This window comes from Globicephala melas, chromosome 10 (assembly GCF_963455315.2).
Source record: "Globicephala melas chromosome 10, mGloMel1.2, whole genome shotgun sequence".
Lineage (NCBI taxonomy): Eukaryota > Metazoa > Chordata > Mammalia > Artiodactyla > Delphinidae > Globicephala > Globicephala melas.
The window spans coordinates 61,610,499-61,637,900 of record NC_083323.1 but is presented as its reverse complement, the minus strand read 5'-3'; the positions used below and the strand labels follow the sequence as shown (position 1 = coordinate 61,637,900).

Below are 27,402 nucleotides of genomic sequence, written 5' to 3'. Positions count from 1 at the left end.
TACAAAAGAAAAAATACCGTTTATTCCACACAACTACATCAAGTGCTTCTCCCCCATTCTCCCCTCCTGACCCCTCACTCCAGCTCTCAGCAGACTTTGTCCCACGTCCGGGATCAGTCAGAACCTCAGCGTCAGAGCCTGGCCTAGGAGACAGGAAGGGAATCTAGGCATCGGAAGGTGATTGGATTTCCAAGGACACAAAAATGTCAGGGTCTCTCATTCCAAAGTCAAATGGGTTCCTTAACCCATTGGACTGAATTCTTTCCCTGGACCCCACCTGGATAAAATGCCTTGATTAGTGCAGGGTCAAAGGCCCCAGCCAATTCATTAAGCCATAGAAAGTTTTGGTCTTTGAAACAATAACAAACAAAACACATGCAAACAGTTAAGCCATTTCTGCCCTTTCTCCTGCCTTTCCATGGTAAGGGAGCCACTGAGATCTGGCTGATAACCAGAAAGGTGCTTTCAAAACAAAATTGATATCAACTCCCTTCAGAACCTGATGCTACTCAAAACAAAAATATAAACAAAACAAAAAACCCACCTCAGGGCCACTGCTGCTCTCTGGGGGCCCTGTGGTAGGGGAAACAAGAGCAGAGATCAGGCCGGTGAGCTCTGGTTTGGGCACACTTCAGGGGCATCCTGTACCCCCCTGCCTGGGGAATTCAGCCTGCAAACATTCTGCCCCTGGACTTGTTCCTCTGAAAGACCGACTCGTCATTCCAGCAGAGGAAAAAATGCTTTAGTTCTAGCCCAGCCTTGGGAAGACACATTTAGATGCGGGAGGAGCTAAGAAAGCATGGCCAGGCCTAATTTAGAGCAGCAGTGCATCCGCTTTTTCCTGCCGTGTCACAGGACAGATGGTGTCCTCCCGCATATCCACTGCCACGGACACGCCCTGGGCTATATGCTACTCCCAGGGCACCAGCCACGACCCACCTGTCTCTCGCAAAAAAGAAAGCATATCTGAACACAAGGGCTTGAGGGTGAAAACCCATATCTGTCTAATTTATTGAACTATAAGTGACTGAATCCTTTACAAACTCTGGCACTACTTTATTCTTACTGAAAACTTGTTTACAACACCCCTCTCAAGTGAGCTCGTCATCTCATTGAGACAGGTTGATAACCCTGAACTTGAGTGCGGAGCCTTACCCTTGGAGACGTAGTCTCTCCCGGGAGGCTGGGGCAGACAAGGTGCCCACCTGCTTCCTCATCCTCCACCACACTCGAGCACGTTTCGCTGGTCAGGATGCAGTGGCGTGGGGTAGGCGGGAGCGGGCCATTGGACACACAACTGCCTTCTCACTGGCAGAGCTACCAAGAGGGCGGCCACACTGGCTTTGTAGGGCCTGGGAGGGGGCAGCTGCAGGCAGGAAAGGAAATACAGCATGCCAGAGGAAGCGAGGCTAGGCTCTGCACCAGTGTCTGACAGAGGTGGTGATGTGCCCTCGCCTGGCAGTCACCTCTTCAGGGTTTATTGTAGAGACCTAGAGACCTGGCTCTGTAAGGACAGGAGTTGTGAAAGGAGGGGGTGGCTCACCCCTGTGACTTGTGTGTGACCCTTTAAGTCTAGTCTACACAGCAAGTCTGGGCTCATCTCAGCAAACCTTGCAGTGCTCTCCTGATCCCCTACTGAATTCCAGGGGAGGCCCAGCCACAGTGAGGCTGGGAAACTCACTTAACAGCTCGGATGAGATGCCAACCCCCAATGTACCATAGCTACCCTCTCTGAAGGCAAACCCCAGCCTGCTCCAGGGGTATTCTTAGCTTAGAAGCGCACTGTGGGGACTGCTTACACAAACACGTGGTCTAAGACTCTGGACAAAGTTAGATTTCTCCTCCAGTATCCAAGACTTCAAGTTCCAAAGAAAATTAGAGTTAAGTCACTTTCCACAAAGAGACCTTCCAGGGCTGCCATCAGCTCTTTCTGGATCTTGGCTTTTTTTCCCCAGGGCCTTGCTGTCTGGCTTCTTGTTTAATTTGCTGCTTCTGAGAAGGGCCCAGGACTGGGGGGGCGGTGAGTGTGAGGACAAGAGAGAGTCAGCATTCCTTTCCTCATTTCCACCCCCCCACCCCCCAACCCAGTGCCTGCTTAGCTGGGCCGGAGGATTTTCCAGGCTGCAAGCTCTCTTAACCACACCATTCTGATGTGGAGATGGCCAGGGACAGAGATCAGATTAAAATCTGGGCAGATGGCCTTATTTACTAAGTTCCCAATCTGCTATAGACCCAGGTCAACTCCAGGACAGCTAGAGTTCACTGTTGCTTCCTTCCAACATGATTTACAAAAGAAAAGATTCTGTTTTAGGGCAATTTTCCACCCTCCCAAAGGAACCAGGGAGAGATGGGGAGAGGAGATCACATGTTCTGGCCCCAGGGCTGTGGAAACCTTCTGACCTTGAGGTCGAGGCAGACATGGCATCTGACCTTCTGAGCAGCGCATCACCCTTTTCAGAATTGTACGTGTTGGGTTCTTTCAGGGGACAGTGTACCTGCAGGCAGAGGGTGGGGGACGGGGGGGGGGGTGTGAGGCTGTGTTTCTGCTGGACTAGCCACCGTACCTGCCAGAGGAGCAAAGGAGGAGGGAGAGTGGAAAGAGAATGCTGTCGGAAACAAGAGCTAATGGCCAGTCGTCCTCAGAGGCTGCAGCAGCCCTGCCCCAGAGAGGGGAGTTTCCGGTTCCCAACCAGAATTCACCCTTCAAAAACCACATTAGCAAAGTGCTTCTTCAAGTGACACCACAAATCCCCTCCCTTGGCATGACCATGCCCAAGCCTGGAGGTCTCAGACGGGCCCCACTGCCCTCCCCAGGATGTGGACGATATGGGGGGAGGGGGAAGGGGCTGAAACACAGGCGCACAGTGTAGTCTCACGACCCAGGGCAAACACAGCCACGTGTGGCAGAATGACAGATGCCGCAGGGCGGTGGCTGCAGCCGGGTGCCAAGGGAAGGTACAAAGTGCTGGAACACAGGGCTGGGGGCTCAGCCCTAAGGGATCTGAAAGACATTCAGCTTGCTGGTGTTCTTGAGCGTCTGACGCCGGTTGCAGAACCAGACACGCACGACCTCCCGGTCATAGTTGAGCTCCTTAGCAATCTCGGTGATCTCCTGGCCTGTGGGCAGCGGGTTCTTCTCGAAGTAGGCGTTAAGAGCCTCTATGGCCTGGGGGGTAAAGGAGGTGCGGCGCTTGCGTTTCTTGGAGGGCTCGCCTCCCACAAATTCCATCAGGTTCTGCTGGCCTTCCTGGTTCCGGAGTTCGGCTTCATTCAGCCACTTCTCCAGCACTGGCTTCAGCTTCTGCGCGCTCTTGGGCGTGATGTCCAGCTTCTCAAACCTGTAGGTGACCCAAGCCCAGGAAGGAACAGTGAGAGTGTCTTACTCCCCACACCGGGCGTGAGCGCTGTCCACAAGGGGCTGCTCCTCTTGGGGCTGGTGGGGCTGTGCTCAGTGTTCCCCTCACCACCCCCACTAAAACGCCCTGGCTCGGCCAAGCCCAGACTCCTCGGACTGTCCTGTATCCCAGGTCATAACAGGGAGACCATTCCCATGGCCTCGGTTCAGTAGTGCGATGATAACAGGGCAACTGCTTTAGTGAGCACCATTCCAGAACTTTCGTATCCAAATTGGTGAGGTCCTCTAAGGAGTCATCTCGAGAGGCCTCCAGGGATGCCAAACGGATGTCGCAAGTACTGTCCTCCTCCAACTGCAGCATCTCTAAGACAGAATACTCTTTCTGGCTGAGCCCCGATGCGACTACAGAATTCCCAACATGCCACGGTAGTCTAATAGTCACTCTAGTCTAATCTATATAATTGGCGGGCAGATGAAACCTCTTGGCCATCCCTGAACCGTGTGTTTTTTCGTGTTTGAAACCCTCGGCTATCCTTCATTTCTTTTCTTTGTTTGTTTGTTTGGTTTGGGCCACGTAACGTGGCTTGCGGGATCTTAGTTCCCCAAACAGGGATTGAACCTGGGACCCTAGCAGTGTCCTAACCACTAGACCGGCAGGGAATTCCCTACCCCTCCTTTAATACCGGCACCAGAACCGGTTTGTACGCTGCACACAGAAAAATCAGCTACATCACTTTATAGTCATGCCTCGAAAGAGGGGGAGATGGGAGCATGATGGGGTGATAGTGGGTTAGAGTTGAGAACCAAGCCAGAACTGAAGTTCCCACTTTTGTGACTAATTTCGTAAGTTGTTCTCCTGTCCCTCTAGGATTCCTAAGTGGATCATGATCCTGGCTTTCCCATAAAAGACAATAGAAATGCTCAGGATTTGGGGCTAAACTTCAGAGGGCCCCCAGAAAGACTTTGGCTACTCGAGGTGTTCATGTCTACCCTTAGAACAGCTTTCCTTGTCCGGAAGAGGGCGGAAGCCAGGGAGAATATGGAAAAGGGCCGGATCACCTGGGCCCCTGTGAGTGCCCTGACCTTGTCCAAGGCAGCCTTACTCACCGGCAGATGGCTGACTGGCTGTAGGCTGGGCCTTCCGTCGCGGTCAGAGCCTGACCCACCTGGGTCTGCGTGAGGCCCAGGGATAGCCGCCGGATCTTAAAGTTCTTGGCAAACTCCCGGATCTCTTCTAAGTTGATCCCGTCCTCATCCAGACTCGGGGTATGTGGCTCTAGGCCAGAGGAAGGGGGCAGGGGTGTGTGTAAGACAGACAACCTTAACTGCTTATCTTGCCCATTGGCCTAGCCTGGTGCTGTAGTGAGGGATAAGGACATTTGACAAAAGACCTATGTACCCTTAAGACCCTCATCACCCCTGTCCCCAAGACATATAAAACTTGGGGGTAAGGGACCAGGACCAATGTGCATAGAGGTAGAGGCCTATTTTCAAGTTCTTCCAGCTCTAACTGTTGACCCTCCCCCATTCTCCCCAGCCTGGCCCCAAGCACACCTGTTGGCCATCCACATTCCTCAAATGCTGGGTGAGAGACCATAGGGGAGACAGCCAATGGCTTGGCTTCTCAGAGAAGCAGCCAGACAGCTGGCTAAGCAGCCTCCACCATCATCATGCATAGAATGCAGCTCCACAGAATGAGAATAAGAAAGCCAGTTCCTGGCAATGGGCCTGTGCCCTTCCCCTGTGGACTCAAGGAAGTTTATTAAGGAGAGCGTCATCTGGTGAGGTCATCTAATGAGGTCAAATAAATGCCTCTCCCCTTCTCCACAGCCTCTCTAGAAGCCACTTACTGGACACCAGCTGGCTGACAGTAGGGGTCTCTGAGCAGGTGATCGGGATAGGAGCAGAGGCAGCTGGCTTGGCCGCTGGGGCTGGGCTGGCGATGACCACAGCTGGCTGGGGCATGGCTGCCGGGGGCTGGATGGGCTGCACCTGCGAGGAGAAGCGCCAACAAACCCCACTGCCCGCCTGCCTGTTTCAGGGGGGTGGAGTCTCTGGTGGGGCCAGAGGCAGGGCAAAAGTGGGCATGGAGGGACTTCCCTGGTGGAGCAGTGGTTAAGAACCCGGCTGCCAATGCAGGGGACACGGGTTTGAGTCCTGGTCCGGGAAGATCCCACATGCCGTGGAGCAACTAAGCCTGCGAGCCACACAACTACTGAGCCCGGGTGCCACAACTACTGAAGCCGTGCACCTAGAGCCTGTGCTCTGCAACAAGAGAAGTCACCACAATGAGAAGCCTGCGCACTGTAACGAAGAGTAGACCCCGCTCGCCGCAACTAGAGAAAGCCCACATGCAGCAACGAAGACCCAACACAGCCAAAAATAAATAAATTAATTTTTTTTAAAAAGTGGGCATGGAATCCTCACTCACCCAGCACACTCCTACCTGTGCCCCACAAAAAGCAAGACTAGAAGCTACGCATTGGCACCCACCCAATGATAATGACCTCCAAAATAAGCATAGAACGTGCCCCACCAAGCCGGGGCCTTGTTGCTGCCTATGACCCGGGCAGGTCAGAGGCTCAGAAAGGTTCAGCACACCTGATCAAAGCCCCAACAAGTGTCCGCCCTTGAGATCACTGCTCTCAAATCTCTGCCCTCAAAGGAGAAACCTCGGGGCTTCCCTGGTGGCGCAGTGGTTGAGAGTCCGCCTGCCGACCCGGTCCGGGAGGATCCCACATGCCGCGGAGCGGCTGGGCCTGTGAGCCATGGCCGCTGAGCCTGCGCGTCCGGAGCCTGTGCTCCGCAACGGGAGAGGCCACAACAGTGAGAGGCCCGCATACTGCAAAAAAAAAAAAAAAAAAGGAGAAACCTAAACCTGATTCTAGAGCCTCCAGGCCCCAAATATCCATTAATAGGGAACTGGCAAATGACTTCTGAGACCTCTCTACATTAAGATACTGTGCAGCCATGACAAAGAATAAGGTTTGTCTCTTAACTGCTGCCATGGAAAGAGCTCCGAGTCACAGTGCTAAGTGAAAGAAAAAAAAGTAAGATGAAAAACAGTTTTTATGGAATAATTCCTTTAAAAAGACATATGAATTACCCGGAAAAAAAAAAATCTTGAGGCATATAAAGCAAACTGTCAACAGAAGTCATCTCTGGAAGTAGAGTTGAAGGGATTTTTACCTTTTGACATCACACATAATGTTAGAATTTTTATAAATAACATGTATCGAATTTATAATCAGGAGAAACTATAAATATATGAAATTAGTATTTTTAGTATGATTCTTTTTTGTTTTGTTTTGTTTTTGCGGTATGCGGGCCTTTCACTGTTGTGGCCTCTCCCACTATGGAGCACAGGCTCCAGACGCGCAGGCTCAGCGGCCATGGCTCACGGGCCCAGCCGCTCCGCGGCATGTGGGATCTTCCCGGACTGGGGCACGAACCCGTGTCCCCTGAGTCATCGGCAGGCGGACTCTCAACCTCTGCGCCACCAGGGAAGCCCTAGTATGATTTTTTTTTAAAGCTTCCTGAAAGTGCAGATTCCTTTAGGATGGGTCCTGTTCCCTGAATTCTACCTCCTGGTAGCTTCAAGTCATTCCCTCGTCATCCCCAGGGCCTTGTTCAGAGCTCCTTGTCTCTGGCTAGAATTGTTTAAGCTGTCTCCTAACAGGGACGATGATTCAAGTCTCACCACAGTCCAATTCTTGACTCCACCTGGATAACGGAGGGAATTTTTTAAATGCAAATCTAATCAGCCACTTCCCTGCTAAAAACCCTCCCGCGACTCCCCACTACCTAATATGAGTGATGACAATAAAAGCACCATTTTTCAAGTGCTCTCTGTGTACCAGAGTATAAACTGCCTTATGTGTAATCTATCCTTTAACATTCATAACCTTCTGAAGTTGGTACTCTTATCACCTCCATTTTATAGATGAGGCTAAGAGGTTATTCAATGAAGCTGGGAAGCTACATACCACTAACTCGTTAGGGATGTGAATTCTTGGACGCCACTCCAGACCTACTAACTCAGAGGCTCTGGGGTCGGGCCCGGGAATCTGCATCCCAGCAAGCCCTCCAGTTGGTTCTGCCGCACACTCCCGTTTGAGAACCTCTGCTCTGGCACACTGTACTTCCTGCAATTCTGTGGAGGTAGAACACTCTCTCATCCAACTCATCCCTTTAGATTCGTTCAGTGTCCTACTCTACGAAGCCTTGTCAAACTCCCCAGTCTGCTGAGAGCTCCCTTCTCTGGGTTCCCAAAGCACCTTCTCCTGACCCTATCACAGCCTTTGCCACGCTGACTTATAATTGTCTCTGATGCTGGGCTACCTAAGGTTAGGAAGGGCATCTTATTCAGCTCTACATCTTCGGCACCTGGAATATAGTAGGCACTCAAAAACTGCTCCTAGAATGAACACATAAATGAATAATCAATGCCACAGTGCAGGGCGGAGGGGTGGAGGGATGAAGGGGTGAAGGGGGAGAGGGTACAGAACGAACCTCCCAGGGCCTTTCGAGCGATTTGTTCACCCTGGAGCTGGCCGAGGCCCAGTTTACTTTGACCACCCCTGCCTGGCTTTCTCAGAGTGCTATTGACCTCTGAGGGCACATATACACATGCTGGGTGTGTGTAGGTAAGGGGTCAGGGGACGGTGGTGCTGTTTTTCCAGGCAGAGAATGCGTGGACTCGTGTGAACCTTCTACCCTGGAATCTCCCCCCGCTTTGGGGAGGTGCCCTGCTTTCCCAGGGGCTTCAGGAAATAGTGTCGTCCCGCTCACAGCCTGGAGGGAGGCCACCCATGCCAGACGGCACTGCCTGCCCCCATCCCCCAACCCAACCCTTGTACCTCACTCTTAGCGGGGGACTCAGGAGTGCTTGGCTTCCGGACAGCCACGGGAGAAGGCAGGGGGCTGCTGGCCAGGGCTGCGATCACCTGGCCCTGGGCGTTCAACAACAGCTGGGGGGTCACAGCCTGGACCTGCAGGCTTTGGGCTGGTGCTGGGGCCGCCATGCTGGCCGAGTTCACTACCCACGGAAGTGTTCCAATAACCTGGGGGGAAACATAGGGACCCCAAGTGTGAGGGCAGCGTCCAGGTCCACCCCCAACCCAAATCCCCACATTGGCAGGAAGGGACTGAGACAAATCACTTAACCCCTCTGGGCCTGTGTCCTCACAGAAAGTGAAGGATTCCCACTCTAGGGGCCGCTTCCTTTATTCTCTCTCCAGAGCCGTGGTGGGGCAGGAGTAGGTTTGCATGTGCATTCAGACAGATCTGGATGTGAATCCCTGCTCTGCCACATTTTAACGGTGCGGCTTAATTTCTCTGAACCTCAGCCTTCTCCCCTGTAAAACGGGAATAAAAATCTCCACCCAGTAGGTGTGTACTCAACAAGAAGTGGGATAATGTACGAGAAAGCACCTAGCACAGAGGCTGGTCACAAAGTGAGTGTTCCGTAAACGAAAACCCCCAGCTAGAGTGAGTACCACCAGGGCTGGATGGGGGCTACGCCCCTGCCTGGCCTCAGCATCAGCAGAGAGCTGTCACACAAGAGGTATGAACAGCAGCTCGTCACCCTAGTTGAGCTCCCATGACCCTCAGCCCACGTCCTGCCCCTCGTCCACAGCCAGCATCTCCACCAGTCCCCACCCCTCGGCCTGGCTTTGACCACTTGCCTGTCCCTGAGCGTTGGTGAGGATCTGACTGCTGATCCCCGGCATGCTGGGAACGGCGTTGGCAATGACCGGAGTTGCAGTGAGGGAGCCCAGGATCTGGGTCTGTCCCCCGAGGGAAGCAGCACTGATCTGTGGGTGGAGGAAGAGCCTTGCTCAGAGGCGATGGGGCGAGAAAGAGCCCAAGGCAGAGGGAAGAAGGCCGAGGGTACTGGGGCAGGGGGGATGGATGCTGGGCAGAGGTAAATGTGGGCTGCAGGCCCAAGTCCACCAGCTGAACAGTGTCCAGGGCCAGGGGCTGCAGGGGGTGAGCAGGGAAGGGCGGGGTCGCAGTCATGGAGGAGTAACTCTGGCTGACCTTTTGGGCTAGCCCTGGGAGAGTAGAAAGGCCAGACTGGAGGGGCTGATGTGACTCTAGTCACATCTAACAGCCTCTAACTCCACCTTAGCGACAGCTCACAAGTTTGCAATCCCCAGACATCATCCCACCCTCCAAGGCTGGTCCAGTGGTTCAGGTTCTGGAGGATTTGCCCAGCCCTCTTGGCAGAGGTTGTCTGCTCTTGTCTGGGACGGATGGGCTGGCAGCTGCAGGGGAAGGCCTCAGAAGGAGCCCATCTGTGCCGAAGTGTTGCAAGAGAGCCGTGTTCAGGGGGCTGGTCCTCTACCTCCTTCCTCCCCCGAGGGAAGGGTCAGGTTCACCCTTGGCCAGAGATTCGGTCCATCCCCGTTTAGCCCCTGGTGGGGGCAGCAGCTTACGATTCCTGGGCTAAACGCGAAGCCTGCAGGCTGAACGGTGATCTGTGGGGGGCTGTCCACTGGCTTGGGGGTGGGGGCAGTCGCGGTGGCAGCAGTGGGCTGCGGCAGAATGGCAGGTGTGGTCTGCAGCAGCGGCTGGGTCTGGATCAGCGTCTGGGGCTGGGCTGGCGGTCGGGGCCGGGTGGGCGAGGAGGCCTGGGCCGGTGGGGCAGCTTGTACAGGTGCCGGGAGAGCGGCGTTCAGCACGGCAGCTGCTACGGAGCAAGGCAGAGACAGAGGTGCTCAAACGCCTAGCCGTAGCCCAGGGAGGCTCCAATCCCAAGGGATCTGGCACGAGAACGAGGGGGGGTTGGGGCAGGGGGGACAGGCAGCTGTGATTCACTTGATCTTGGCGGGGGCGGCACACGCCAACTTCTCTCATCCCCCCTCCCTTGGGCCTGGAGAGGTGTAGATTGAAAACCAGAAGTTGAATCTTCTTGCAGTCCTTCTCAGGAGGCTGGTCACGGGGTGAGTTCTGGCGTAGGGGGGAGGGGTAGTCTCAGACAGTTGGCTGAAGGAAGAGAGGCCTGCTGGGCCAGCAGGGTACCATGGCCTAGAGTCCCAAGGTGGTGCAGCAGCTCTGTGGCTGGGTGCCTGGGACACCAGATCCAGACTCCAGGGCTGTCGCCCTGGGAGGGCCGCGGGTTTGGAGTCCAACATGGCAAGCACACGTGCAGGGATGGTAGTGTAAGGTGGTGGGGAGCCTGGTGCAGTCCTGGGGAGAGTTGCCGTTACCTTGGAGACCGGCTAAAGGTGGCTTGAAAATTCCCCCCGTGGGAGAAGCAGCGGTCAGTCCTGGGAGGGCAGCCACGGTTGCTGTAGGAATTGTCCACACGGCCAGCCCCTGCTGACCAGCCACTTGACCTGCAATACTGATGGGGATAAGAAGAGGTTGAGTAACTGCCCCTGCTGGAACCATAACTCCTGTCAGAACTGTGGCTAAGTTTTCCTGAGTCAAGACCTGCAAAAGCAAACGAGATTTCAGAAAGAAAAGAAAAAATACAAAATCAACATCGACAGCGCAAACACTGGGTCTCTCAGACCCAGCTGAGCACACACAAAGCATTCTGAGGGCAGTGGGAAAAGGCCGCGTGAGGGCGGGGAAGAGACAAGCCCTAGCTGGAGGCCCAACCCCGCCCAAGGGGGCACCTGGACTGGACTATACCGCCTTCAGAGAAGCAGCTCATATCAGGGACAGGGCCTAGCCCTGCTCAAGGGCCAGGAAGGGTCACAGGCCTCTCCCACCACGGTCTGGTGCCTCCCAAGCCTTCCCCAGGCCCTTGCCCACAGGACCAATGCTTTGTGGCCAGGAAGCAGGGGGCAGGGGCTGGTGGAACCAAGTGGTCAAGACCCACAGGGGCCTCCGGGAGGTTCTGATGGAGGACAATCCTGACGGATGCCTTGGAGAACTGTGCTTGCAGTGAAAGGTCACAGGGAGCTCAGCATGCCTGGAGGCCCCTGGAGACAGCTTCTCACTGAGCTGGGGCTGCCCCTGGCTCTAAATGAGGACCAAAAAGCCATGAACTCTTCTAGGCATCCCCTAGAGGGGCTGACAAGGGTATTCACTCACTTAGTCATTAGATGACTTGAAGGAGTTAATGTAATCTCTATAATCCTTCCTGAACCCAAGGAGATTACCTGGCAAATGCAGATCTACTTTTCCCAGGGGGCCTGACCTGGGGCAGGGGAGAGGCCAGGGGTACCTAGTAGGAGACTCCCTCCCTCGAGCCACAGCCCCTTCCCCGTCCTGCCTCATGAAGTTCCCAGATCCCACGGCCAGCCCATGTTGGCTATCCCATGCCTTGCTCCTGCCCACTGCCCTCTGTCCAGCTCCCTGGGGTGGCCCTTACCTGGGGGGCAGCTTGTACAGCCAGTGGCGTCAGGGTCTGCGATGCCTGAGGCTGGCATGGGGCTTGGCTGAAGGTGGCAACGGCAGGGGCAGGGCTCGGAGGCATCCCCGGGAGTGACTTCACTTCACGTGGCATTGGGACAAAGAGGGACAAGGAGTGAGCCTGGGTGAGCGTGAGGACCCTCAGCCCTACCTTGTATTTCTGCATAACCCGAGGCCAATCACTGGCCTTCCCTGGCCCCCAGAGGCAGCTTCCCAAAAGCTATGGGTACTGAGAATAGGAGGCTGGAGAGCCCGGTGCCAGACCTGGAAGGTAGGCCACCCTCTTCTCACAGGTGGATGAAGAAAATGCAGACCCAGGCACAGCTGGGTATCAGTCTCTCATCTCCTGGCTCTGTAGGATGCTAGGACCTATCACATAATCAGTAGTAGAAAGGAACACGTGTCAGGGAGAGAAGGAGCTAGAATCAATGGGATCGACTGGCTCATCCAGCAACTGGATCATTGTTCAACCTTCAGGCTACTTTTTGGACGCAGGTGCTGGCTTGGGGAAGGGGCAGGACTCCTGTAGGGTGAAGTCTTGGAAGTGACATGTCTTGGATACACTCAGGATTAACGGGGCTCTCCGGGCCAGGCAGCTTTTCTTCTTGCCATTCCCTGAGGTCTGAAGTCTGGGTGAGAGCTTCTAGGAAGTTCTAAAGGAACTTCCTATGCATTGGAACTTTTCACCCAGGTGAGAGCTTCCTCTTGCCACCTGGATTTAGTTAGGTACTGGGACCCGTACCAGGAAACCTCTTTAAAGCCACACAACAATGCGGAGAGGGGTTATTATTTAATATATGGTGAGACATTAAAGAGAATCTAGGTGTTGTGTGTTCGACCAGATCAGCGGTTTCTTTTTTAATTTTTTTTTTTATACAGCAGGTTCTCATTAGTTATCCATTTTATACATATTAGTGTATATATGTCAATCCCGATCTCCCAATTCATCACACCAGTGGCTTCTAAATACTGACTGGGTATAGGTTTCCAGGCCCTAGTCTAGGCCTACTGAGTCAGAATGTCCAGGAGTGGAGGCCAGGAACCTTTCATCTCTCTCTTTTTCTTTTAAGCTCCCTTGTGATACAGCATACAGACAAAGTGGGAACCACTGAACTAGATAACCTTCCAAGGCTGCATTCCCAGCCTGTGTTTTAATCTGGAAAGGCACCAACCTAACTAAGGACTAGACTGTTTACAGTATATAATTTAAAAATCCAGATTGCTTAAAGAATGAAAGAGACAAGCAACGACCACAAAAGCCTTATAAAATACTAAAGAAAACAAAATGGCAGATTTATCTCCACTGTGAAGGGGAGATACATTTCTAACTATTGAAAAAAAAAAATCAGAGAAGGATAATCTGAACCTCTGGAAATTTAAAAAATATTTTGCTTGACAAAGTGTAATGAAACCTAAAAAGGAAAGTGAGGAAATGGGAATGTGATAGACACGAGTGATGAAAGCTTACCATGTGTACAGTCATTTCGTTAGGATATGCTGTATTTCCAGAGTAGGACCATGGGCCCTAGGGTCTGCCTACATTTAGGGTTTTTGTAGCTTCCTGCTAGACTGCTTTTCAGGAAGACTGAACAAGTTTATAGCACCATCAACAATGTACCTGTTTCTCACAGCACCACCCAATTTAGGTTTTATCACTGTTTATTTATTTTTCTGGCTTAATAGGCATAGGTGGTACCTCATAGCCAATTACTTTTTCCCTCATTGACGGCAAGATTTTGTATTTTTCCGTGTGATGACTTCCTCCTATGTAAACAATTGGCTTCTCTTCAAAAGGAATTTGGGTGGACTACACCTCAAAGAAAAATAAAATTAAAGGGCCATTCAAAGCAGCACTGTTTATGACAATGAAAAATCAGACAGTTTGATAATAGCCAAAACCAGAATCAGATGAGTGAATCTGTCAATAAAGGACATGGAATATGAAATAATATGGTGGTAAGTGTCATGCTACTTAGCCTGCCCTCAGGGGCCACACCTATAAAAATGTGTATGTGTGACAAGGTTTGGGTAATAATTTAGAGTGACACAAATCACTAGATTCTTTTTTCATCCTGAAAGTTTCCTATTACTTAGTTTTATTTTGTTTTAAGAGGAAACACTTCTCAATATTACATACACAGAAACGTCCCATCAAAGCCACAGTTTAAGCTGGCAGCTCCTTAGGAGGTACCATCAACATACCACCCTTCCCTGCTTGACAATGGCTGAAATTCCTTTATAAAGAAGACTTTGGTGAAAAGCTTAAGTATACAAACCTCTGGAAGAAGATGCACACTATCATGAACGCTCATGCTAAGTTGTAAATAATTGATCTCTGATCAATTCCTGAGAGCAGGTTTTGGATAAGGAGCAGAATTAAGGCGCCAGAGATACGGAAGATGGATGAAAGGGTAAAAAAGGAAGTTAAGGCACTGTGGATAAACCCGGAAAGAAATGGAAAGGGTGGCCGAGATGGAGAATCCTTGTCTTTCCTGTCTGCTCACCAGGGCACTGGCCCATGGGAGCAGGTGGTGGCTCATCCTGGCCTCAACAAGGAAGCAGAACATTTCCAGGCTAGGGGAAAATGGTCACCTCTCTTGTCATTCCTTTACTCAAAAGGAGAAAAGATAACCCGGGTTACCAGGGTCCCAAATGGATCTGCACACTGATTTGCGAGTAGAACGAGGGAGGTGAGATCTGGCAGGGGTTTTGTTAAAGAGTTGCCTGTTCTCTTTGCTCTCTTCTTGTCTCCCCCTCTTGGCCCACACCCTCTCCCCCAACCACATCTCCAATCTAGGGAAGGGGCGAAGTTCAGCAGAAAGCAAGTGGAGATGAATCATGGCTTTCTGGGGGAATTGGCAAGAGAGGCCCCAGGCTTCCTGCAAAAGGTGTTAATAAGGTGTTAATGAGGAAAGTCAATGAAAGGGTGCCCTGTGCCCAGAGAGCAGTGCCTAGGACCAGCCCCAGCTTCTAGAACAGCCCAGGCGGTCTCACAGCTGTACTGCAGGGTCATCAGGGGAGACAGCGTGAGTCAATCAGCCACATACATTCCACATGCAGGAGAATCAAACTCATGCCCTGAAGTCATCTTTGGAGAATAAGAGCACAAATAAGCCCACCAGGCTAGACTCATGCCAGCCCAGCTGGGAGTGAGGGGCTGGGATTCTACAAGGCCCTCCCTAACACACACATCCTTAGTCCAAGGTGGGTGTGATGGCCTCCCATCCCCAACTCCTGGCACCGCCCAGCTCTACCACAAAAGGTACTGATTTGGAAGGGCCGTCAGGATCCTGAAGGCTTAGTCCTCTCCGCCTTGAGCTTGAGGGTCTGGTTTAGACCCGGCAGCCCTCTCTGAGGTTAATTCAATCCCCTCACCCTGACCCATCCCAGTTTAGGTCTGTAAGTGACTGAAACCAGAGCTAAAGTTCCAGGGACAAGGAGTGGCCTAGGAGCTGACCAACAGTACAGATTGTGACCAGGGGCTGTCCAGTGGACAGGATGACAGTGAGACCCTAAAGCCACCTAGCCCCCTCCGGCTTCGTGCTGGCTCTCCAGGGGGGAACACAGGAGGGGACTCAGGCGGAGCAATGCCACATGGGAGCAGGTAGCCTCGTACCAGTTGCCTCTGCGGAGGAGTCTGGGTTGTCTGGCCCAGCTTCACCAGCAGCTTCACCGGCTTTGGTGGGGCCTCCGCTCTGGGAGCCCTCGGCGGCCACACCTTCCAGTGCTTTGCCCTCCTCCTCAGCAGGGATCTGGGCATCCACTCCAACCTCCAGAACTCGGATGGTCTCATGGCCTGACATCACGATGACCTGCAAACAGAGGACGGGGACACTGCTGGGGGGAGGGACGGATCAGCCCTGGGGAACCGGAGCTCTGGGTATGGCTGAGGGAGAGAGGAGAGAGCATGTCAGGATGCAGACCTCCTGGCTCAAGGATTGTGTGCCCTGTGAGAATTCCAGAGCCTGGAGCAGACTGCAGCTCCCTGATTCCAGGGAAGGAGGTACTAGGAGAAAGTAGGCCCTGGTGACAGGGAGAAGGGCCTGACACAAGCTAGGAAAAGTCCCACAGAGTCAGACCACTTGGGGACATTTCTGTTTGTTTCCTTTCTTGGGTTCAGTTCAGGGAGTGGTAAAGTCCTCTCCCACAGCCTTGCAAGGTTGTCTTCTTGGCTGCTAGGATATTGGAGTGTGATTACGATGGCCCCTAACACCATATCCACAGCTTACGCTGGGACAAGAAGCAAATCCCTCTTCACGTCCCTTGAGTTATTATAGGAGTGGAAAATGAATGCTCCACGATACTGAGTAACTTTTTAAGCTCATGGTTCCTTTATTTCCAAAACTCTGGGGTACGGGCCAAGATTTCCCTCCAAGCCAACTTCCTGAAGCGAGGGTCAGGAATCCTGAAGACGTGGCCTCTCGCTGGCCCTCCTGGACTGGAGCTTTGTACCCTGTGGGCCTGCAGCTCCAGTGTGCCTTCTGCTGTGGGCGTGCTCCGACCTGGAGCAGAGCCCCCACGCCCAGCAATGCGTGGGCCTCCTCGGAACACTGGGTCCCCTTTCCTGCTGAAAGAGCCAGCACTCAGTGCTTTACCTCCAGCACTGACATGCTTCCAACTGGGCCATTCAAGAGTCAGGGACACCCGGTACATTAAAAAGCTCTGTGTCAGGCCTTGCTCCGCCTAGGCCTGAAGACACTCCCACAACACGCTCCTTAGGCCTGAAAACTGGATCCAGCCAGAGACTGCTGGAAAAAAGCAACACTGTGACCCATCAGGGGAGTAAGAGTGCAATAACCGCCCCCCCCCCCCAGCAGTTCCCTTTCTGACTCAAACTTGGCCTGTGAAGGACTTTACTCCCATCACATTTTAAGACATGTTAGTTAATCTTTTTTCTCCTTTTAAAAGTTACATAAGTCGGAAATTCCCTGGCATCTCACTGCCAGGGGCCTGGGTTCGATCCCTGGTTAGGGAACTAAGATTCCATAAACCACGCTCTCCAAAGAAAAAAAAAATTACATAAGTAATAAAAGGTCATTGCAAGAAAAATTAGAAAATGATATATAAGCAAGAAAAAAAATTAATTCCCTGATATCCAAATCTTTCCCCATGTTAACTTATACATATTTTCACATTTTAACTTCACTTTTTAAAGTCACAGCTTAAGTCCTCAAACCCAGCCCCTGAGAAATCCTAGCTGGCAACTACATCTGGATAGGTAAAGTGACGATCTGGACGGGTGTTTCTGGTAAGAAACAGATGAGGGGCTCTATGGAGTTTTCCTCCTTGGTCCATTACCCTCACTCCCCCACCTCTTCCTGCCCCAGAAGATACCTGCTCATTGACAGTCAGAGATGAGTCTGGCCCGGCTCCAGGATCCATGGTCACTTGTCAGGGTGGGGTGGGGCTGGCCCACACCTACACATCCTGCAGGGTGAGATGGGATGGGAAAAGCAAAGGCTGATGCGACATAGTAATAAAAGTTCCATGCCATCTCAGAAAGTCAGAAGTAGAATGGAAGGAAGAGAGAGAAGCTAAGGTCTCCCAGGTATGTGTAGAAGTAAAGGAAATAGGATTCTAAGGACTTTAAAACTAAAGTGTCTCACTTCCTACAGCATCCTAGGAGAACCTACACTCAAGAGGAGCGAGTGTGACAAGAGGAAAGAGGGGGCCAGGCATCTTTCCCTGGGAGTTCCCCAGTCCAGTGGGAAAGAGCAGACCCAGTAGAGCCCAAGGTGACTTTGACCCAGACTCTCAGAACCAGACACAAGTAAGGAGCACACTGGGTATCAGGGCATGTCTCAGGGGAGGGGTCTGAGTGGACTTCCTGGAAGAGATGGTAAAGATAGGAATAAATTACAACAGTTGTCTCAGACGAATGTGTCTGATTATCACCTGGAACACATCAAAAATGCAGGACCCCCCCACCCCGATTTCCCCAGACCAAACATCCCCAGAGTCTGATTTAGTAGGTGGGTGCCCCCAAATCAGCACTCAGGGGATTCTGTGGCAGTGGTCCGAGAACCATACTGGCCTTGACATGGGAGGCAGGACAACATCCCAGATGGTGCAGCAGCTGCCACATGCAGTGAGACAGAGTGAAACAAGCCCTTGTAAGAAACAGGCGGTCGTGCTGGAGCCACAAACCACAGTCACAAGAAACAGAGGTAATCAAGGGGACAACTAGTTTTAGGCACTTATATAGAAAAGAGTAAGTTAACCTCTATTCTGGGTGCCCACTGTGCTAAGCATTTTACGGAACACTAATTCACATCATTACTCGTGCCAGCTGGGGGATGGGAGCATTAGTATCGCCATGTTACGGATGAGGACACGAAGCTCGGAGAAGTGTTCCGGATTCCTCACCTTTCTCTTCCTCTTCCTCTTCTATCCCTGGGTCTGCTTCGTTTCTTTTCCTTTTTTTTTTTTTTTTTGTTATCTTATTAATTGAGGTAAAATTCACATAACATCAAATTTACCATTTTAAAGTGTATGACTCAATGGAATTCAGTACATTTACAATGTTGTGCAACGATCACCACTATTTAGTTCCAGAACATTTTCATCATCCAAAAGGAAATCCCATACTCATGAGCAGTGCTTCCCCTGCCAACCTCCAGCCCCTGGCAACCACGAATCTGCTTTGTCTCTGTGGATTTGCCTATTCCCAATATTTCATATAAACGGAATCATACAATATGGGGCCGTTTTGTGTCTGGCTTCTTTTACTTTGCAGAAGGTTTTCAAGGTTCATCTGTGATGCAGCATGTATCAGTGCTTCATTTCTTTTCACAGAAAAGAACTGTGAAAAAATTCCATTGTATGGGCTCTTGCACTCTCTGGGGAAGGCGGAAGCACAGGTAAACCAAGATTTCATTTCCAAGATGGAAAGTCCATCAGACTCAGCTGTGACTTTACCCAGCGCTCCACAGGTCTGTGCCAATCCAACACCTCCCCCACACGAATAGTTCAAGAAAACAATCTGTGAGTGCAACACTTAGAGAACGATTAAGGAAAACAAGATCTTCATTTAATTCCCATAATTAAATGGCGTGGTAAAGTGTCTTAAAGTCAAGAATGAAAAAAACAATCATTTTGACCCACCTCCTAGAGTAATGGAAATAAAACCAAAAATAAACAAATGGGACCTAATGAAACTTAAAAGCTTTTGCACAGCAAAGGAAACTATAAACAAGACGAAAAGACAACCCTCAGAATGGGAGAAAATATTTGCAAATGAATCAAGGGACAAAGGATTAATCTCCAAAATACATAAACAGCCCATGCAGCTCAATATTAAAAAAACAAACAACCCAATCAAAAAATGGGCAGAAGACCTAAATAGACATTTCTCCAAAGATGACATACAGATGGCCAAGAGGCACATGAAAAGCTGCTCAACATCACTAATTATTAGAGAAACGCAAATCAAAACTACAATGAGGTATCACCTCACACTGGTTAGAATGGGCATCACCAGAAAATCTACAAACAACAAATGCTAGAGAGGGTATGAAGAAAAGGGAACCCTCTTGCACTGTTGGTGGGAATGTAAATTTACACAGCCACTATGGAGAACAGTATGGAGGTTCCTTAAAAAACTAAAAATAGGGCTTCCCTTGTGGCACAGTGGTTAAGAACCTGCCTGCCAATGCAGGGGACACAGGTTCGAGCCCTGGTCCGGGAAGATCTCACATGCCTTGGAGCAACTAAGCCCGTGCGCCACAACTACCGAAGCCCGCGTGCCCAGAGCATGTGCTCCGCAACAAGAGAAGTCACCGCTATGAGAAGCCCACGCACCGCAAAGAAGAGTAGCCCCTGCTCGCCACAATTAGAGAAAGCCTGTGCGCAGCAACAAAGACCCAACGCAGCCAAAAATAAAATAAATTTAAAAAAGAGTTCCACTATAAAAAAAAAAACAACTAAAAATACAATTACCATATGACCCAGCAATCCCACTACTGGGCATATACCCAGAGAAAACCATAATTCAAAAAGACACATACACCCCAATGTTCATTGCAGCACTATTTACAATAGCCAGGTCATGGAAGCAACGTAAATGCCCATCAACTGATGAATGGATATAGAAGATGTGGTACATATATACAATGGAATATTACTCAGCCATAAAAAGGAACGAAATTGCGTCATTTGTAGAGATGTGGATGAACTTAGAGACTGTCATACAGAGTGAAGTAAGTCAGAAAGAGAAAAACAATATCGTATATTAACGCATATATGTGGAACCTAGAAAAATGGTACAGATGAACTGGTTTGCGGGGCAGAAATAGAGACACAGATGTAGAGAACAAATGTATGGACACCAAGGGGGGAAAGTGTGGGGGGGTGGTGGTGGTGCGATGAACTGGGAGATTGGGATTGACATGTATACATTAATATGTATAAAATGGATAACTAATAAGAACCTGCTATATAAAAATAAATAAATAAATAAATAAAAATTTTTAAAAATCAGATCTTTTCAGAGAAGCCAGCATCTTTAGCAGAAGAAAACTGGAATTTCAAGAAAATTTTAAACACATAGTGAGGTAGAAGAAAATACACATTTGAAAAATACTTTTAAGAATATCGATGCAAGTGAATCTAAATCACTGGATACTGGGTCACGCAGAGGTCTCCAAAATGATTTTGTGAATGAGAATTCTTCCCAAACAAGGATTAAATGAAGAAAAAGCAAAATAGGTGGAGATTCGGGAGAAAGAAGACCTTCTTCACAGGCTAAAACTAGTCAAAATGTATCACTCAAAGAATGACCTGTCCCAGTTACAGCTGTTAATAAGGAAGTGAAGAAGTTGTAGGCAGGTGTTACTCTGTGAGCTGCAATCAACTATGTCTGAAAAGAACAAGAAACTGAGCCTCACCCATTTGATAGATCACTGTGTGTAAGATGATAAATTGCTACACTCTAACAGAAATGAAGAAGAATTCCTACGAGTTTCATTCATATTTTTTTCTCCAGAGTATCTTTGAGAATGACAACATAATAAAAAAGATCCTTATATATTTTAAAGAGAAGGTATCAACCACTAGAGCTTAGAGAAAGGTATCCTGATGAAAGCCAATTTGGGAACTCTGTTATTATCTAAATATAAACCAAGTTCTAAAATGAAAATTCAGTATTTTGGATAAATTTGCTAAAGGAAACAACATTTAAATAAATATGAAAAATGTTAATAATGATTAAAAAATAATTTGGACAATCCTGGAAGTAGTTTTAATACATTGTTTATTGTGGTAAAAAAAAAAAAAAGTTTTATTGTAAATGTTAAAAAACAGTCCAACCAGGTGAATGTCTAAACCAAAATGGGTCTAAAAATGCCTGCCTCTCTCATTTTATGACCCTTGTTTCCATCCATTTATCACATATTTCCATCTGGCTGGTCTAGTAGATAAACTCATATGTCAAAAAAAAATTCCAACGTATAGATATGCCCTATTTTGTTTATCCATTCATCTGCTGATGGACGTTTGGGTTGCTTCTACCTTTTGGCTACTGTGAATAGGGCATCTATGAAACTTTGTGTACAAGTGTTTGTTGCAACACCTGTTTTCAATTTTGGGGTATATACCTAGGAGTGCAATTGCTGGCTCACCCTAGGGGTTTTAGGGTTTCCACCCCAATGACTGTGGTAAATAGTACGTCTGGATGGCCTCCTTTGAGCTCATGATGCCATGCAGTGCCCACAGCCTGACAGCAGTGAAGAGAGATGATCGACTGTCTGTTTTAAGAGAAGGGGCTCTTATGATCACCCCAGCAGTAGAACTCCAGTACACACATAGATGATGGTTAAAGCTAGGACAGGAAGCAGTGCCCAGACAGAGCCTCCTCCTTTGCCTTCTTTTTTTTTTTTTTTAATTTTTAATTTATTTTTGGCTGCATTGGGTCTTCGTTGCTGCGCGCGGGCTTTCTCTAGTTGCGGCGAGCGGGGGATACTCTTCCTTGTGGTGCGCAGGCTTCTCATTGCGGTGGCTTCTCTTGTTGTGGAGCACGGGCTCTAGGCGTGTGAGCTTCAGTAGTTGTGGCTCGTGAGCTCTAAAGCGCAGGCTCAGTAGTTGTGGCACGGGCCTAGTTGCTCCGCGGCATGTGGGATCTTCCCGGATCAGGGCTTGAACCCGTGTCCCCTGCATTGGCAGGCGGATTCTTAACCACTGTGCCACCAAGGCGGTCCCGGGATTCAGACTTTTAACTCAGACTCATTTCTGTGCTTTTAATCACTTTACACTTAATGTGTCTGAGGTTTTCAAGGTGTAAAGTACCTTCTCATTATAATCATTTTTGGGGGTGGAGAGCACTCTGCTTGTATTGAAAGAATGGCTGGTTAAGCTGGAATGAGTTTTACTGGTATTCACGGGAAAGAAAGTCACATTTGTTATGGGAAATTACCTTTCCAATTTTTGACATAATCCTCTCCAGCAAGGTTGTTTGTTGACATCAGCATCTCCAGCTCTACACCACATTTATATTTAAATTGTGCACCTACTTACCTCCTGCAGAGCTGCCATCTAAAAAGGCCACAAGGACAGGAAGCAGGAGATTAGTATAGATTGGTAGCTGGGCTCCCAAGACGGTCTCACCCAGTCTGACAACCACCAAGTCTAACTCTCCAGCTTAGACCTCACCTGGGAACTTCAGACTCATATATCCAACTACCTACTGACTGCTCACATCATCTCCTACTCAACATGTTCAAAACCAAACTCCTGATTTCTACCCCAGACCTGCTCCATCTGCCTGTACCCTTCCCCATCTCAGCAAACGGCAGCTTCATCCTTCCACAGACGCTCAGGCCCCAAGCCTTGCCATCATCCTTGCCTTCTCTCTTACATCTACCTATACATCTAATAGTAACTCCTTCAAATCGTGTTGGCTGTCTCTTCCAGTGCGCCCAGAATCCCCCCACTTCTTATCACTACCACCATGGTCCATGCGGATGTAGTAGCTGGTGTAAAGAAACATGAGACGGCCTCCCCTCCTGCTTGGCAAGCATCGTCTGCCTTGTTCTTAAGTCGTGAGTCTCCAGGCAGGTTGCTACCTCTTTCAGGTTTTCATTGTCTGATGGATTTTCTGCCTATCCTCCCACCCTTCTCCATTTCTGGCCCCAGGACATAGATTTCCCTTCCCACTTGCTGAAAAATAATCATCATCAATAGTTTATTGGTCTTGGGATAAACCATAATGGAAAGAATATAAAACAGAATGTATATGTGTGTGTAACTGAGTCACTTTGCCGTACAACAGAAATTAACACAACATTGTAAATCAACTATACTTCAATTAAAAAATAAATTTAAAAAATAGTTTATTGGAACCCAGTCCCTTTACACATAGTATTACAGTGAGCACTCTTTGGAGACAGACTTCTGGGTTCACCATCTCAGCTTTGATATTCACTAGCTGTGGGACTCGGGTCAGATGATTTAACCTCTCTGCCTCAGTTTCCTCATCTGTAAAAATGAGAGTACTAACACCTACTTCATAGGGCTATTATGAGGACTGAATAAATTAATGCATGTAAAAAGTTTAGATCCATCCCTGGCACACAGTAAGTGCTCAGAAGATGGTAGGTATTATAAAAATTTACATACATTATCTCATTTAAATTTAGTATAGCAGTTAGGAACCTAGGTTCACCTCTCAGTTTCACCATTTCTTAGCTGTGAGGCCTTGGACAAGGACCTAGCCTCTCCATGCCTCAGTTACCATATTTGAAACGGGGATAGCTAGCGTTGTAGTAAATTGTATAAGGGTTCAATAAATGTTAACTATTGTCATTCAGTTTTGACACCAGCCCCATGAGACCGCAGAGCAAACACATAGTGAAGCTTGACCAATTGTGTCACTGTCTGCAGGTGGGCGGATTACTCTCTGTTTTTTCAGGGATAAATAATAAGAGAGCTTATCTTGGAATTATATCGTACAAAGCACAAATAAAAATTAGCTATTACGATCCCCATTTTTATTGATGAGAAAGCTGATGATCAAAGAGAGGTAAGGGCATAGGCTTAGGATAAAAACCTAAAACAAATCCCAGCTTGGTCATGAAATAGCTGTGCCATCCTGGGCAAATGATTTAATCTCTTTGAAGTTTAATTTCCTTATCTTTAAAATGCTGATTAAATGGGCAAGACTTGTGGGGTTGTTATGATGATGATATGAGATCTGTAAGTAAAATGCTTAACATGGTATTCTTACTATGACTCTCATTTTTATCTACAGGAAGATGGAGGTTGAGAGAGGTCAGGTGACTTGCCCAAGGGCACAGAGAGTCTGTGGCAGATTCAAACTTCAAGGCCACATCCACCTGCTCCAGATTCCTGTCCTCCTGACACCACACTAAGCCTCCATTCAGGAAATGGGAGGAAGGCTGACGGGGGCTGCTCTGGCCCCCAAGGATCAGGACACACTGGAAAATGGAAGCTCTCAGTTCTGCTCCAGGCTTAATTTATTAACTTCCCTCCCCACACCCCGATTCATGGACAGAGATGACTTGCCAAGCTATTGGTAGACCGGCTAGGCACACACATGGGCCAGAAGGGAAGGAAAGGGCAAAAGATAGGAAAGTCGTGAACAACCTTACTTCTCCTTTCCCAACCTACCATTTGTAATCTTACACATATATAGTCAAACAGTAAAGTCTAGTTTAATAGGATAGATTTAGTTTCTGCCCCCATCCCCTTGTGCCCAAACTTGATTCACCCAGGCAGGGGGAAGGGAGGGGGCAAATGAAACGTGAACAATAACAAGTAGGTATGTTCCCCCACTAGACTGTAAGGACCAAGAAGGCATATCCACTTATCATCATATCCCAGAGTCTAGTATAATTCCTGGTACACAACAGAGGTTAATGAATATGAGAGGAAAACATAAATTATGATGTCGGATCATATCATTTAGCCTGCTCATATTTCCTACCTCCTCCTCAAAACACACAGCCTATTTCAAATTTTGTGCCCTCGTTCCCAATGCTAGGGCTGCTTAAAAACGATTTCAAAGTAGTATTAAGTTCTGGAGAACCCCAGTCACACTCGCCCCTTCCTAACGTGCCGGTCCAGCTCCTCATTCCCAAGCCTTCCGTCATTTGTCCAGTTTCTCCCGAGTCCCACTCCATCTGTGGCCTGACTGACCCTCATTTTGACACAGAAGGAGCTTGGGGTTTAAAGGCAGAAGACCCACATTGAGTACTGCTTCTGTTTCAGGTAACCCCTCAAAGCCTCAGTTTCGTTATCTATGAAATGGGGCTAAATTATAGTACCTACCCCATTGGCTATTGTTAAATCGATAACATTTATGGAAGGCTCTTAGAACAGGGCCTGGCACACAGCAAACACTATGTAATTGCTTTAAATTGAAGTAAAGCATGCATATAAAATGTTTTTAATTGTAAAGTGTTACAAAAAATGTGTAAGATTACTACTATGACTTTATAGTGAGTAAATCTTTGGGAGGGGGGGATATGATCTTGTCCCAAGTTCCTTCACAATGCAGAGAAACCTTAGAGAAGCAAATTTCTTCTATTTCTTTTTTTTTTTTTTGTGGTACACGGGCCTCTCACTGCTGTGGCCTCTCCCGCTGCGGAGCACAGGCTCCAGACGCGCAGGTTCAGCGGCCATGGCTCACGGGCCCAGCCGCTCCGCGGTATGTGGGATCTTCCCGGACCGGGGCACGAACACGTGTCCCCTGCATCGGCAGGCAGACTCTCAACTACTGAGCCACCAGGGAAGCCCTGACTCATTTCTTAATTGCTAGGTAGTAACTCCAAGAAGAGAATAGCCCATCTCTCTCTCTCTCTCTCTCTCTCTCTCACTCTCATTCTCTCTCACTCTCTCTCTCTCTCTCTCTCACACACACACACACACACACAGTATCACTCTATATTATCTTGTTTGTTTTCACATTTATGATCTGCCTGTCCCCACCTCCACTCCCAAACCGGAATTAAAACTCCAAGACAGGGGAAGTTCTGTCTGTATTGTTCAGAACTGGCACAGAGTGGATATTTTTGTTGCACTAATGAACAAATGGATGAAGGTATACCGCAGATATGCAAAGAAGTACCAGGTCACAGAAATACCACGCTGAGAACCAACCCGGACTTCAATCAAAATGGAATATACAGGGCTTCCCTGGTGGCGCAGTGGTTGAGAGTCCGCCTGCCAATGCAGGGGATACGGGTTCGTCCCCTGGTCCGGGAAGATCCCACGTGCCGCGGAGCGGCTGGGCCCGTGAGCCATGGCCGCTGAGCCTGCGCGTCCGGAGCCTGTGCTCCGCAACGGGAGAGGCCACAACAGTGAGAGGCCCGCGTACCGCAAAAAAAAAAAAAAAAAAAAAAAAAGGAATATACAAAATTATTCCTCAGAAGGCCCTGCTGGTCAATGGTGGCTGCCTTAGATTATCAAGAAAAGGGAGGTGGGATATTGCCTATGAACAATTGAAGACCAGCCTTCTACTTTTGGAACAAGGAATATGGAAGAGCAGATTCTAGCTCTCTGCAAAGAGCTTCTTTTCATTTGCCCACGAAGGCTGCCCGACCGCGTTTTATTTCCCCCCCACGCGCCCGCACATGAGGCTGTTCTGTGAAGATTTGGGGCTTCCAATGACAAATAAGTAGGGGATCCCAACGCTAAAGTGGAGGTTACAAGGCACCCTGGGGCTCCCCCGGCCTTGCCAGGTGAGAATGCCCAGGGAAGCACATATCAGGTCCATTATGATGACTATTTGTTAATAATAATATTGTCACTAAATATTTATGAAGTGCTCATGCTCAGCTATACGGTGACACTCCCACCACTCCGCCACCCTTCCCGCAGCACCCAGCTCCCTAACCCCGAGACCCACAGTCCTCCCGGTGCACTGTGGTTGGAGAGAATTGTGACAGGTAGCTCTGGCCGCCTCAGTTGACCTTAACTGCTGGGAACCCAGGCGTCCAGGTCCTCCAGTGGCGCGAGAATCCATTCGCGGTCGCCACGGGGTCTTGTAAAAACGTCCCCTTGGTCCGTACCCCACCTGGGCTCCAGGAGCAGAAATGGGGAGGGGCCAGGTCCAAGCTCCCCACGGGGTCCACCTGGCGGCTGCCCCCTCCTCTCCTCAGTCCAGACCAGCCCAGGCAGGCAGGCGAGGGCGCGACCCCCGGGGTCTCCGGTCCACAGCAGGCGGCCGCTAGCCATCCCACTCCCAGAGCTCCCCGCCGCTCCGGCCCAGCATCCAGGAGCCGCGGCCCCGCGGCATTTTTTCTCTTTATCATAAATATATAAATTATGCTAATTACGGGCATTGCATATTAACCAAACCCGAAACCTCCCCTGCCCGGCCCCCTCCCCCTCCGTGCAAACCCCTCCCCGCCCCGGACCCCGCTACTTACCGGAGCCCGAGCCGCCTTCGCCCCGGGTGCCCGGCGTCAACCGATTAGAGATTCATCTCACAGCTCGAGCCAGGGGGCCGGGGGCCGGGGCCGGGGCAGCCGCCGCCCTCAGACAAAGAAGCCAGTGCGGCTTGGCTGGGCTCGGCTCGGCCCGGGAGCCGGTCTGGACCCGCCGCCGCCCCCGGGCCCCCAGCCCGGGCTGGGCAGAGCCGAAGGGGACCCCGCGGGCTGCGCTGGGCGGAGAGGGGACGGGCGGGAAGCGAGAAGGGGGAGCAGTGTGGGGGGCGGTCAGGT

The 27,402-nt window shown here is 49.8% G+C and overlaps 1 protein-coding gene and 1 pseudogene across 4 annotated transcripts; one reads left to right on the top strand and one right to left on the bottom strand.

Moving 5' to 3' along the window:
- POU6F1 (POU class 6 homeobox 1) lies at positions 1-27,402 on the bottom strand. 4 transcript variants are annotated; one of them, XM_030835042.2, is made up of 11 exons: positions 27,109-27,402; positions 17,060-17,152; positions 15,342-15,537; positions 11,685-11,806; positions 10,570-10,795; positions 9,796-10,049; positions 9,043-9,171; positions 8,215-8,418; positions 5,206-5,347; positions 4,463-4,631; positions 1-3,338 (listed from the first exon to the last, which is right to left on the bottom strand). In XM_030835042.2, exons 2-11 carry the CDS (start codon positions 17,105-17,107, stop codon positions 2,993-2,995), a joined length of 1,836 nt encoding a protein of 611 aa, XP_030690902.1. In that variant the 5' UTR covers positions 17,108-17,152; positions 27,109-27,402; the 3' UTR covers positions 1-2,992. The 4 variants fall into 4 exon arrangements, with proteins under 4 accessions (XP_030690902.1, XP_060161850.1, XP_060161851.1 ...); XM_060305867.1 differs by having other exon boundaries at positions 9,796-10,046; XM_060305868.1 differs by lacking the exon at positions 17,060-17,152.
- LOC115841307 (swi5-dependent recombination DNA repair protein 1 homolog pseudogene) lies at positions 18,580-20,719 on the top strand (annotated as a pseudogene).